This window comes from Prunus persica, chromosome G8, assembly GCF_000346465.2.
Source record: "Prunus persica cultivar Lovell chromosome G8, Prunus_persica_NCBIv2, whole genome shotgun sequence".
Lineage (NCBI taxonomy): Eukaryota > Viridiplantae > Streptophyta > Magnoliopsida > Rosales > Rosaceae > Prunus > Prunus persica.
The window spans coordinates 153,392-166,778 of record NC_034016.1 but is presented as its reverse complement, the minus strand read 5'-3'; the positions used below and the strand labels follow the sequence as shown (position 1 = coordinate 166,778).

The 13,387-nt window shown below is 50.8% G+C and overlaps 1 protein-coding gene across 1 annotated transcript; it reads left to right on the top strand.

Annotated features, from left to right (window-relative positions):
• On the top strand, nt 5,041-5,836 carry LOC109950606. Its single transcript, XM_020570146.1, has 2 exons — nt 5,041-5,316; nt 5,396-5,836. Exons 1-2 carry the CDS (start codon nt 5,041-5,043, stop codon nt 5,834-5,836), a joined length of 717 nt encoding a protein of 238 aa, XP_020425735.1.

The window sequence follows — 13,387 nt, the reverse complement described above, 5'->3', positions numbered from 1 at the left end:
TCTATATCAAAAACATAATGAATGACAATTTTATAGTAATTATAGTAACAAAAATACTAATTTGTTGCCAACATGGTCTATTCCAATGGAAAAACGCCTTAACTTGCAAATCAGTAGTCTCATGTTCGACCCTCATAACACATTGATATTGTGTGAGAGAGAAACCCTATCTCCCTTGACTATCGCTTGTATTAAAAAAAATTTACTAATTTGTTAACCCTTTAACATAACCACATCCCAATGTTTTAGTATAAATAAGAGTAATGCTACACTTACCATATTTTTATCCCATATTTCTGTACCACATGATGTGGCATGTCCATATCATATGTCACATTAATTAAATCAATTAAGTGTATTTTAATAAAGAAAGTTTAATTAACAGTTTTTTTTAAGTGTTAATAAATCATAAAAGAAAAGAAAATATTAAATAATTTTAATTGATGTGACTGTCCACTTCATTTGTCACATAAGGTGGTATAGAAATGTGGTAAAAGTAGTATTATTCAAAAATAAAGATGATTATTGATGGCAAAGAAAAACTCAGTGCCATTAGAAGGGGTTTCGAGAGAGACAGAGAGTTTCCTAAGGGAGGAGATGCTGTACCGTAGCAATACTAAAATTTCTTCAGCTCTAGGCCTAGGGTGGTGGTTTTTCGAGCGGGAAAGTTGCAACTGAAATGAACTTGATAACTAAAAAAAAAGGTTATACTTAAATGGGCTCGGCCTGATTATTTTGAAGCCCATTTGAATAACATGGACGATCAGGCTCATAAATGGTTTCAGAACCTGTTGATGCTCAAAATAGCCCGGCCAATATTGAGTTCAACTTAGTGATTAGATGTGCTGAGTCTTCAGCAGAGAAGAGGGCTGAGGCCCTTGGTGAAATGGGTTGGTGAGAGACCTGTAGAAGGTAAAAAGAGGAGAAGCAATCGTCAAGCTTCGGACACCGGTGTGGTGCCGGCCGAAGGCTCTCCGATGCCTAAGTCAATTACAAGTAGTAATTCTGGCAGAGTAACAGTAAAAGTGGGAGAGTAGTCTCTTGGTTTTACCTGGGTACTGTTCCCTATTTATAGGGAAGTGAAAGTGGGAGCTTTGCACAAAGTTCCAATGTGGGACTTTGTGCAAGCCGTTGTGGTGGCGACACGTGTCCTGGAGATTAGGTTTGGCAGCTGAGAGCTTCGGCAGGTGTCTGGCACCTCGGAAGTGTGTCTTCCTTCGGCATGGGAGAAGGCGTGGCTGCCTTGGTGCTAGTCGCCTTGATGCTGGGTCTGCTCGGTTCATTATGGTGTAAACAGTAGTCCCCCAAGTTCGCGGTCGAGAAGTAACTTCTGGGTTGGGAACTTGTGAGCTTTTGTAATTGTAACCGAGCGTTCCAGCTTCATTGGGAGCCGCAGGGCACTCCCTAGTCCCCCAAGTTGGCAAGCTAGGAGTTGCGTCAACACATGGTAGCTGGGTACCTGGGTGCTTGGGCATGTTGCAGATAGGATGGGAGCTGGGTCCCTAGGGGAGCCAGACCTTCGGGGGAGCCCGGGTACTTTGAAAATTTTGGAGACTCCAATTCTTTCATGGCTCCTGCCGTTTGGCAAGGGTCTAGCTCCTTTTTTTTTTTTTTTTTTTTTTTTTTTGGGAATGGCTGGGCCATTTGGATTTTTTTAAACCCTCCATAACTTCTCCATGGCCCTTGCCGTTCGGCAAGGGTGTAGCCAAAATTTTTTTTTTTTTTTTTTTTTTTTTTTTTTTTTTTTTTTTTTTTTTGGGAATGGCTGGGCCATTTGGGAATTTTAGGCTTCTCCACAAACCATCCATGGCCCTTGCCGTTCGGCAAGGGTCTAGCTCAATTCACATATTTTTTGTTTTGAACTTGGGAGCTAGGTCATATTGAGAGGGCTTGAAGGCCTAGCTTGAATTGGGCCTTCGGCAATTGGCAAGAGTTGGGCCCGAGTTGGGCTTTGGCAATTAAGAAGGGCTAGGGTTGTTGGAGGAGGGGGGTATAAAAACGAGATGATGCATCATGCCGTTCGGCAAAACCTCACTCGGCAGTTTGGTAGATTTTGGTATTGGGGTTTGCTAGTGTGCCGTTCGGCAATTTGGAGCTAGGGTTGAGGGTAGCTCACGGGTTGGCAAAGAGCATGGGTGGAGGGTGCCGTTCGGCAACTTGGAGCTAGGGTGGAGTAGCTCACGGTTTGGCAAAGAGCACGGGTGGAGGGTGCCGTTCTGCAAGGAGGGGCTAGGCAGCTTTGGCAATATCGGCTTCGGCAAGGCTGCAGCAGGGATGGAGAATTGGATTTGGAAGACCCTTGCCGTTCGGCAAGGGTGATGGAAATTCTTTTTCTTGTCATTGGCAAGCTGGAGCAAGGCGCGAGAAACTACACCCGAGTTGACTTGGAAGATCCTTGCCGTTCGGCAAGGGTGATTGGGTGGTTGTCGAGTTGTGTGGTGTTTCGGCAAGGGAAGCTGGGCTGTGCAGCTTCGGCAAGGTGAACCACGAGTGATTGGGAGCACACCCGAGTGGCTGGCCCTTGCCACTCGGCAGGTCGTGGCCACGGAGCTGCTGGTCAGAGGTCGAGTAAGGCGGCTGGTACTTCGGCAAGTGGGCTGGACTTTGAGCAGGGCCAGGGGCGGATCCGCGTGAGGTAGGCTTCGGCAATTGGTCTAGCCGCGTGAGGTGGAGCTGCCGAGATCAAAGGAGCTGCTGAGCAATTTGGAGCGGCGGACGTGTCTTACCACTCGGCAGGGGACTTGGCAGCGATTTGGGAGTCCTGCGGCAGGCAGTTTTGGCAAGCCCAGGAGGTCCTCGGCGCAGCAGCTGGGTGGTGTGCTTCGGTATGGTCTCCTTTCGCCCCCTTTTTGATGCATGCATAGCCCTTGCCGTTCGGCAAGGGTGTCTTGAGCAGGTTTTTATTTGGACCGTTGTGTTGATCAAATTTGGGTCTTGGCCTTGGACAATTTTGGGCCCTAGCCCTGTAGTAGGTTTGGGCTTATGGAGTAGGCTAGCAAACTTGAAATTTGGGACTCCATTTTATTTTTGCACGGGCCTTGCCGTTCGGCAAGGCCCCTATTTCCCTCAAAATTTTTGTTTTTGGTTTATTGTGTAGTTTGAAAATTGAATTTCAAAATGTGTAGGTACAAGGGTTTTGAGAGGGAAAAGATGAAAGGGTGCTAGGGTTTGCTCGTGAATCGAGACGTGGTACCCTTAGTTGGCTATTTAATAGGAACTTGGGTGGTGAAGGCATCACACTTGGCTTGAGTTTGAGAAAAAATTGTGAGGATTTGAAGGAGAGGAGGCGATTTCCGGCGAGAAGATTGTGGTGGTGCTTGTGGCGGAGGTGATTTCCGGCAATCCATTTTTGGTGCTACGAACAAGGTTAGACCTTATTTCGCTAGAACTTCTGAATTGAAATGTCTTGTTTTGTATGAACATGTTGAAGGCTTAGGAAGAACACTTTGAATATGCATGAACATGAGCATGAACATGATGAACACCTTGAATTTGTATGAACATGTAGAATTCTTGCCTGGGATTAAGATTTGTCAAATTTCTGTTGTTGTGGTTTGATCCTCTCCGCATGTGCATTTAGTTCCTTTTTCTTGTTTTTCCGTATTTGTAGATGTCTGAAAGTTCTGATAGGGAAAGTCTTGACCCCCCTGCCTTCGGCGGGGATGATACTGAGAGTCCAGAGCCGAGTCAATATATATATTATGAAGAGGAAAGTTCAGAGACAGAGGGTATGGTGGAAGGAACCATAGAAAGTAGGATGATAGGGCCTGGGGGTGAGAGGGCTGAGCCATCGGGAGACTCTGGGTCGGCTGCATATAGGGAGATGCAGAGAAATTATATAGAGTTAGAGGCTATAGCAAATCGGGTTCTAGCCTTGCCTCAGACGCAAGAAGTGGGTTCGAGCAACCAGGCATCACCATCAGGGTCTGTGGGTATAGCAGTGGCTTCGGTGTCAGAGGGATTAGACATCCGGGTTGGTGTCCCGTTGCCGAGGCGGAATACACTTACAGAAGCGAAATTGGCCCAGCTACGAACAGACTTTTGTGTGCCAGCCTATGTGGGCTTGAGGTTACCCACGGAGGCTGATGTAGTCAGATATCCCTCGGATGGCTCCGTGATGATTTTTACAGATATGTATCGGCATGGTTTCAGACTACCGTTTCATCCGTGGGTTCAGATGATGTTGGCCAAGTTGGGGTATGCACCGGGGCAGTATAATCCCAACTTTTGGATTCTTCTTCATGGGGTGTATATCGCCTGGTGGTTGGCTGGGTTAGGGGAGCCAACGTTTGAGCAGTTCATGTACCTGTACTCCATTTCGAAGCAACAGGGGAATTTTGGCTGGGTACAGGCCAATTGCCGAAAGGCGAAGGAGAGGGGCTATTTTATTGGACACAAGCCCACAACGCAAAAGTCCTGGAGGAACAGGTGGTGTTTGGCCTATGGGGACTGGGAATGTCCTCCAGGGAAGAGCGTTGTCCAGCACATTCCTACCCACTTCCAGTCTATAGGTCCTTGCCCCATCCCTTAAGATTGTCCAATGCCTGATTGTGTTGTTTTGGCTCCTATTTTTGGTTCTGTACTTCCTCTGTGCCAGTGTAAATGGCTAAGTAGTTTTTAACTCTTGATGCAGGTTCAGTGAAGTGGGGCCCTATCTCCAAGGAGCAAGAAGACGAAGTTGAGTGGGTGAGGGCGCAGCTATCAGAGACTGAGCGTGAGTGCGGGAACCTAGTCACGCAGAAGAATTTGTTTGAGTCCGGACTGCTGCAAGGAAGTAAGTACCTGGGTTATCTTTTTGTTGTGTGCTGAGCCTTTATAAGTTTGAGTAATAGAATTGCTTTGTTTGTTTTGACAGTGGCTGGCATCATAAGGGGGAGCACGAAGGTGGCCGTAGACATTGATGAGGCCGAGATGCAGAAGCGGCTGAGGGAGTCTCGGGCCAAGAAAAGTGCTGGGAAACGACCCAGGGATGATGATGAGGGTCGGGTCGCGGACGTGCTGGGGAAGAGGAAGGCTCTGGAGGAGGCTCATCAGCATGTGATGGGGTCAGGGCCGAGGCTGCCGCCCTTTGATCTGCAGGCATCGCCGAAGCTACCCTTCGGCATGGAGGACGTGTTCGCTGAAGGGGTAGAGAAGGTAGACTTCGGCAGGCTACGCCAGCAGAAGAAGGAGGTCAACCTGGCTATGCACCGGCAGGAGGTGCCCTTAGTGAACGTCTTCCTGGAAGGCGTGAAGAGCGACCCTGAGGCTCTGGCGAGGACTCCAGCTGCTTCCTTCATCGACCGGGCCCAAAAGACGATCCTCACCTCTGCCTATGTAAGTGTTTAGGCCCTTTTTGAATGTATTTGTGTTGGATTATTTGTGTGGATTGACTAACATGGTTTTGGTTTTGCAGGCCTTTGGCGAGATGTACGTCAGCATGGCCAAGGCTGACAAGGAGATCCAGAGGCTGAAGAGGCGGGATGAGCTAGCCAAGAGCAAAATGGCAGAGGCGCAGGAGGCCATCCGAGAGAAGAACACCTTGCTGGTTCAGAAGGCGGCCCTGGCCAAGGAGGTGGAGGAGCTGAAGAGATCTAGGGCCGAGGAGGTGGCTGTTGCCCGAGCCGAGGCGATTGAGTCCTTCCGATCCTCAGAGGAGCTGAAGAGCTATATCATGGACCGACTGGTTGATGAGCAGCTTCGCTGGGAAGATAGGTTGGTTAGGTTCAACCCCTCACTGGAGATTAACTTTGACACCAGTGGCGAGCCTCCTGCACAGACCCCTCCTGCTGATGCTAGCGCCCCGACACCAGAGGCTGAGCCAGCCACTGAGGATGTTCCTTCGACCGAGTCCTGAAGGCGTTGCCTTCGTGATGTGTTATAGCTATTTTGTACTCTAGTGATTGTGTTTGAACACTTGTTTGTTTTGTTTACTGTGGTTATGTATGAACATTTGTCCTTGCCTGGAGCAAGGCTGTTTTTATTTATGATATGAACTTAGCTTGATATCAATTGTGTTAAAAATGATAACAATGTGAGTTCATGAGAATGAGCCTGAGTCAGGCATTTCATTGAAATAGATGCCGAAAGGCAGAAGGTACAAGTGGTCTAGGGTCTAGATACCTTACGTCTAACTTACAGTAAATAATCAAGACCAAAGTATTGTCCTAGGGTCTAGATATGTTTACTTGTAATAGTACTTGAGGTGGTCAGCATTCCACGGGTGAGGCAGCGTCTTGCCTGTGGAATCACGAAGCTGATAAGTGCCGGGGCGGCAGATTTTGATAATCTCATAAGGACCTTCCCATGTAGGGCCGAGGGTACCCTCGTTGGGATTTTTGGTAGCCAAGGAAACCTTGCGCATGACCCAGTCCCCCATTTTGAAAGCACGGGGCTTGACTCGGGAGTCATAGTATTTGGCGATGCGTTGCTTGTACGCGGCATTGCGCATGCTTGATTGGTCCCGGAGTTCGTCAATGAAGTCGAGGTTGAGGGCCAACTGCTCGTCATTGGTCGTGGCATCGTAAGTGGAGGTTCGGTATGTGGGCTGGCCAATCTCTACCGGAGCCACGGCCTCGGTTCCAAATGATAGGGAGAACGGCGTTTCACCCGTGGATGTGCGGAAGGTGGTGCGGTAGGACCAGAGTACTTCTGGGAGTAGTTCTGGCCAGCAGCCCTTGGCTTTGTCAAGTTTTGTCTTGAGGGTCTTCTTGATAATTTTGTTCACGGCTTCGACCTGGCCATTGGACTGAGGATGGGCTGGGGAGGCGAAACACAGACGAATCTTGAGGTTCGAACAAAATTGTTTGAATTTGGCGTTGTCAAATTGCCGGCCATTGTCGGTGACGATGGAGTTGGGGATGCCGAAGCGACATACAATGTTTTGCCACACAAAGGATTCGATGCGAGCCGCAGTGATGGTGGCCAATGCCTCGGCCTCAGCCCACTTGGTAAAGTAGTCTACGGCCACAACTGCATACTTGACTTGGCCCTTGCCCTCTGGCATCGGTCCAATGAGATCTAGTCCCCATTGGGCAAATGGCCAAGGACTGACCATGGCCGTCAGTGGTTCTGCCGGGAGTTGTGGAATGTTGGCGAATCTCTGACATTTGTCGCATTTTTGGGTGAAGGCCTGGGCGTCAGTGTGGAGTGAAGGCCAGAAGTATCCTTGGCGGATTGCCTTATGAGCTAACGAGAGTGCGCCCGAGTGGTTGCCGCAGATGCCTTCATGGATTTCTCGGAGGACATAGTGACCCTCCTCTGGAGTCAGGCATCGGAGGTAAGGAAGGCTGAAACCCCGCTTGTATAAGGAGCCATTAATGATCAGGTAACGGGCAGAGCGATGGCGAACGCGTCGTGCTTCTGCCGGATTAGCCGGTAGTGTTTGGTTTTGTAAGAATTGGAGGATGGGGTCCATCCATGTAGGGCTGTGATCAATAGTGCAGATGAGTGGGGCTTGTGTGCTGGGCTGGGCCAAAAACTCGATGTGGATGTGGCGACCCAGTCCTTGCTCCAAGGCTGATGCCAACCTGGCTAGTGCATCGGCATGGCTATTCTCGGAGCGCGGCACCTGCCTGATAGAGTGGGCTTGGAAGTTTGCCAGCAAGTGCCGAGCTTGCTGGAGGTAGGCCGTCATAGAGGCATCCTTAGCCGTGAAGTCCTGGTTGACCTGGTGGACCACAAGTTGTGAATCGCTGAATATCTGAATTTGCCTGGCGTCCATCTCTTTGGCTAATCGAAGACCAGCTAAGAGTGCTTCATATTCGGCCTCATTGTTGGAGGGTTTGAATTTGAAGCGAAGGGCGTATTCGAGGGCAACCTTGTCTGGGGAGATGAGAACGAGGCCGGCCCCACAGCCCTGGGCATTAGAAGAGCCGTCTACGAATAAGGTCCACAGGGGCTGGGTTAGGTCGAGATTGCCTTTGGTGGGGGTTTGGTCCTGGCTGGGAGGGGGGTTGGGTTCGGTTATGAGCTGGGTAGCTGCGGAAGCTTGGGGATCCGTGAATTCAGATAGGAAGTCAGCAACGGCCTGGCCCCTCATAGCCGGGCGGGGTTTGTAGTGAATATCAAACTCGCCCAGTTCAATGGCCCATTTGACCAGCCTCCCAGAGGTTTCTGGGTTCTGCAACACCTGTCGGAGCGGTTGGTTGGTTAAGACATGGATGGTGTGAGCTTGGAAATATGGTCGGAGGCGTCTTGCCGAGACGACCAGGGCGAATGCCAATTTTTCGATGTCCGGGTAACGAACTTCGGCATCTTGCAATGCTTTACTAACATAATGCACTGGGTGCTCCGCGTGATCTTTTGATCGGATAAGCACAGAGCTAACAGCCGAAGCTGAGATGGAGAGATAAATCACGAGGATGTCTCCGTGCTTAGGGGTTGACAATAAAGGGGCCCGGCCCATATACTCCTTCAGCTCGCTGAAAGCCGTGTCGCATTCAGCAGTCCAGGTGATGTTTCTTTTGGTGCCTTTAAGGGCCTTGAAGAATGGGGCGCAGCGGTCAGTGGCTTTGGAGATAAATCTGGTCAGGGCTGCGACACGCCCTGTAAGGCTTTGGATATCCTTGACCGTCTTAGGTATTGTCATATCTAAGATGGCCTGGATCTTTTCTGGATTGGCCTCAATGCCCCTCTGGCTGATCATGAAGCCAAGGAATTTTTCGGAAGCCACCCCGAATGCACATTTGGTGGGGTTAAGCCTCATTTTGTATTGCTTCAGGATGGTGAACATGGCAGAGAGGTTGGGGATGTGCTGGTCAGCCGTGCGACTCTTGACTAGCATGTCATCGACATAGACCTCCATGGTATTGCCAATCAGGGGGGCAAAGAGCTGATTCACCAGACGCTGATAAGTAGCCCCGGCGTTTTTGAGGCCGAAGGGCATCACCTTATAGCAGTAGAGGCCGCGGTCCGTAATGAAAGAGGTGTGGGCCTGATCTTCGGGGTGCATGAAGATCTGGTTGTAACCTGAATAAGCATCCATGAAGCTAAGGAGGGCGTGGCCGGCTGTGGCGTCGACTAGCTGGTCAATGCGGGGTAGTGGGAAGCTGTCCTTTGGGCATGCCCGATTAAGGTTGGTGTAGTCGACACACATGCGCCAGCCCTTTCTTGGCTTGCGAACCATCACGACATTGGCCAGCCATGTGGGATAGTCAACCTCCCTGATGAATCGGATACTACTCAATCGATCCACCTCCGCCTTCATGGCCTCATAGCGCTCGGGATCATAGGCTCGACGCTTCTGTCGGACTGGTCGGACGGCAGGATTGACGCTAAGCCTATGAGATATGATGTCTGGTGATATGCCAGGCATGTCATTGTAGGACCAAGCGAAGACTTCGGAGTTGAGGCGGAGGAAGGCGACCAGGTCAGAGCGAAGCTCTGGTGAGATGGAGGTGCCGATCCGGACTTGTCGATCCGGGATATCGTCATGGAGGGTAACCAGCTCCAGGTCCTCCATAGGTTCGGCCTGTGGTGCGATGGACTCCTCCCTGGGGTCCTCAGGTGGGTCTGTGCCAGCTTGAGGAGGGGCGGGAGCCTGGGTTACTGCTAGGGCTTCACTCCTATGTTGGCGATTGGTGGATTTGACGGCTGAAGCATAGCAGCTTCGGGCTCCGAGTTGGTCGCCGCGCACCGTGCCTGGGCCATTAGGAGTGGGGAACTTCAACAGCAGCATATGCGTGGAAATAAAAGCCTTCATTTGGGCCAAGGCTGGGCGGCCGAGGATGACGTTGTAGGCCGTGGGGCAATCGACGATAAGGAAGGGGGTGGTGATCGTCGTCCGCTGGGGTGCGGCCCCAACTGAGATGGGGAGATGAATGCTGCCGATGGGCTGGACCACATCACCTGAGAAGCTCACAAGGGGTGTGATGCTTCGGTCGAGTAGGTGAGGCGGGACCTGGAGTTCATTGAAGCACCCGGCGAACATCACACTGACCGAGCTACCAGTGTCCACCAGGATACGCCCAACGTCGAAGTTAGAAATGTCAGCCCGGATAATGAGTGGATCGTCATGGGGGAGGATAACACCACGCTCCTCCTCCTCGCAGAAGGTAATGGGGGCCCAGCCAGTCCTGTGGGTCTTTGGCAATCGTCCCTGCTCGGTGCTGAAGACCTGGTGCGCATAGGTGGAGCGGACATAATGTTTGATGGAGTTGTTGGAGGTGCCAGCCAGGGTAGGACCTCCGCTGATGGTGGAGATCATGTTGATTTGTCGTTGGTGAGGGTTAGGCGGGGCTGGTATGTTGCGCACATAGTTGTCCAGCTTACCCTCCCGGATGAGCCCTTCAATTATGTTGCGCAAGGCAACACAAGATTCGGTGTCATGGCCGCTGAATTGATGAAAGCGGCAGAAGACCCCCGTGTTTGGCATAGGCTTGTTGGATGGTCTCCGGGGGGGTGGCTTGGGGATGATGGGGGCTTCACGTGCCAGGACGTTCTCGTAGGTGGTGTTGAGGGTCGTAAAAACCTCAAACCTGGGCCTGGGTGCGAATGGAAGTGGGGCCCGATCACCAGGCCTGGGAGGGTTGCTTCCACTAGATTGATGGGGGTTGCCATGTCTGCCACGTTTGTGATTGCTGAAGGGATGCTGGTAGCTATCCTTCCGCTTATGTGGTTGGTTGTCCTGGGCAATCGGGGCAGGGGTAGAATGCAGAGGTGGGGCCGGGGCGGGTGCTGAAGCAGGTGGAGGGTCGGCGAAAGTGTTGCGCGCCAAGTTGGCTGGGCCACGCTTGGAATTGAAGTATTCAGCCTTAGCGTGGATTGCCGCCTGCTTCATCAGCTCTGCATATGTGTTCCAACTGTTGCTATGAACCAGGTAGCGAAAGTTGGACTCGCGGAGGCCGCTCTTAAAAGCGCCGAAGGCAGCGCGATCGTCAGTGTCTGGGCAGCGAGAGTATTCATGACTGAACCGAGCTGCATATTCCCGAAGGGGTTCGTCCTCAGCCTGCCTAAGCATATACAAGTCGTCGGCAGAGTATAGGCGATCAGTCTGGATCATAAAATGGTCCAGGAACGTCTGCTTGAGACTATCGAAGGAGTTGATGGTGCAGGGGTGGAGCCTGTAGAACCAATTCAGGGCCGCGCCGCTAAGGGTGGAAGGGAAAAGGAGGCACATGCCTTCATCAGTGAGGCCTTTGCACCCAAGGGCAGACTGGAAGGAGTGGATGTGGGTGAGAGGGTCCTCCGTGCCAGTGTAGAAAGCGATGCGGAGGGGCTGGATATCTTTCTCCTGGTGGTAGTGGAGGATGCGTTCGGTAAAGGGCCCTGGTCGTGGTTTTGCCCAGAGGGGTTGATGGCTGCGTTGTTGTTCGCTTTCCAGGCGCCGGACCTTTTCGAAGAGAAGCCTCATGGCCGGGTCGGCATGAGGAAGAGGTTCAGGCGCCAAAGGCCTGGGGGCGGGGCAGACAGGGACTGGGGATTGTTCCCAATTTTCCAGCGCCCCGGTGTGGTAATTTGGCCAGGTCTCCGAATTATAAAAGTCCCAAGTATCTGAGTCCCCGACACCTTCCTCGTCGGGTATGCGGACGGGGGCTGGCGAAGGGCCCAGGTGTGTCACCCGTGGGTCTTCGAGGTTGACAGGGATAGGGATCGGCCTTGGCTGGCGGTCCGAGAGGCGATCCCTGCAATCTTGGTAGATCCTGACTGGTTCATGGGGCCGGTCCCTCGGTGGGGGAACGCAAAGGGGTCGTGACTGGGCTATCTCCGGATGAAGGTGGTCTTTACCCTTGCGGAGCCTAGCCTGGGCCGAGGCACTGTGGCTGGAATGTACCGGCTGGTTCGGCTGAGTAGGCCCAACGTTCTGGGTGAGGTCTTGCTGGGCATCCTGGGTGTGAGTCCTTTCCCAGTTCCGCTTTAAAACACGGTAGTCATGTTCTAGCTCAATGTTCCTGCAATGAAGGTGGTCGTATTTTTCCGACATTTTAGTGACACTGTCGCGGAGGCGCTCCACTTCTGCCTGGAGAGTGGCATCTTCCGAAGATTTCCTTCTAGAAGTACCATCGCGGGGGGTATGATGCTGGGTATCGCGGCTATCCTCGGTCGGCATAGCAGAATGTGGGGTGAAGAAGAGGCGACGGGGCCTGAGGGGTGAAGGAGCCAGCTGGGCTGATAGAGAAAGAGGGGATTCAAGTGTCGAGTTCCCACAGACGGCGCCAAACTGTTGATGCTCAAAATGGCCCGGCCAATATTGAGTTCAACTTAGTGATTAGATGTGCTGAGTCTTCAGCAGAGAAGAGGGCTGAGGCCCTTGGTGAAATGGGTTGGTGAGAGACCTGTAGAAGGTAAAAAGAGGAGAAGCAATCGTCAAGCTTCGGACACCGGTGTGGTGCCGGCCGAAGGCTCTCCGATGCCTAAGTCAATTACAAGTAGTAATTCTGGCAGAGTAACAGTAAAAGTGGGAGAGTAGTCTCTTGGTTTTACCTGGGTACTGTTCCCTATTTATAGGGAAGTGAAAGTGGGAGCTTTGCACAAAGTTCCAATGTGGGACTTTGTGCAAGCCGTTGTGGTGGCGACACGTGTCCTGGAGATTAGGTTTGGCAGCTGAGAGCTTCGGCAGGTGTCTGGCACCTCGGAAGTGTGTCTTCCTTCGGCATGGGAGAAGGCGTGGCTGCCTTGGTGCTAGTCGCCTTGATGCTGGGTCTGCTCGGTTCATTATGGTGTAAACAGAACCCATGTGGGTAATGTGATTCTGTGGACACTCAAAAGTAATCTTTGGTTTTACTCTATTTCGCTGTGAATGAAAAGGTTGATGCATTGATATGCTTCTTGTTATGACCAAGACAAGCTGCTCGAAGAAATGCCTCAAAGAGTTTAAGGTACGTAGCCAGCTGATTATATTTTTCCACCCTGACAAAGAAAAGTTCTTGGATTCTCCATTGGTCAGTAATGTGTTAGTTAAGCTAGCTAGGCGTCCCTGATAATAAATTACCCGAGTACTTAAGAGCAACTCTACCTATTTGCCCTTTGTCATGGCAAGGGGGGGCTAGGGCAGCCACTATTCACGTGCATAATAGTTGCCTTTGCAAAAAGCCATTTCTGTTTCCACCAGTTGCCATGGCAAAGGGCAATTACTATTCATTTTTGTGTTTTGTTCACAAATTTTTTTACCTCAATAATTAATTTGGATAATATTTTCGAATAAGATTTTCGGGTTCCTACGGGTCAATACTATTCATATCTCATAATCGGATAAAATTTTCAGTTTCAAATTTCAGATAAATTTCAAAAAAAAATAGGCTGGTATTTATAGAAAAAAATTCATTAATTTTTGGGTATTTTATTGCAAAAAAATTGACTACTGTTAGATTGGAGGAAAAAATATGATCGGAGAGCCCAGATAATGCCACATGGCAACAGAAAAAAAAATTCAAATGAGTGGGCTGACGCCAGCAATGACATCAGCCCA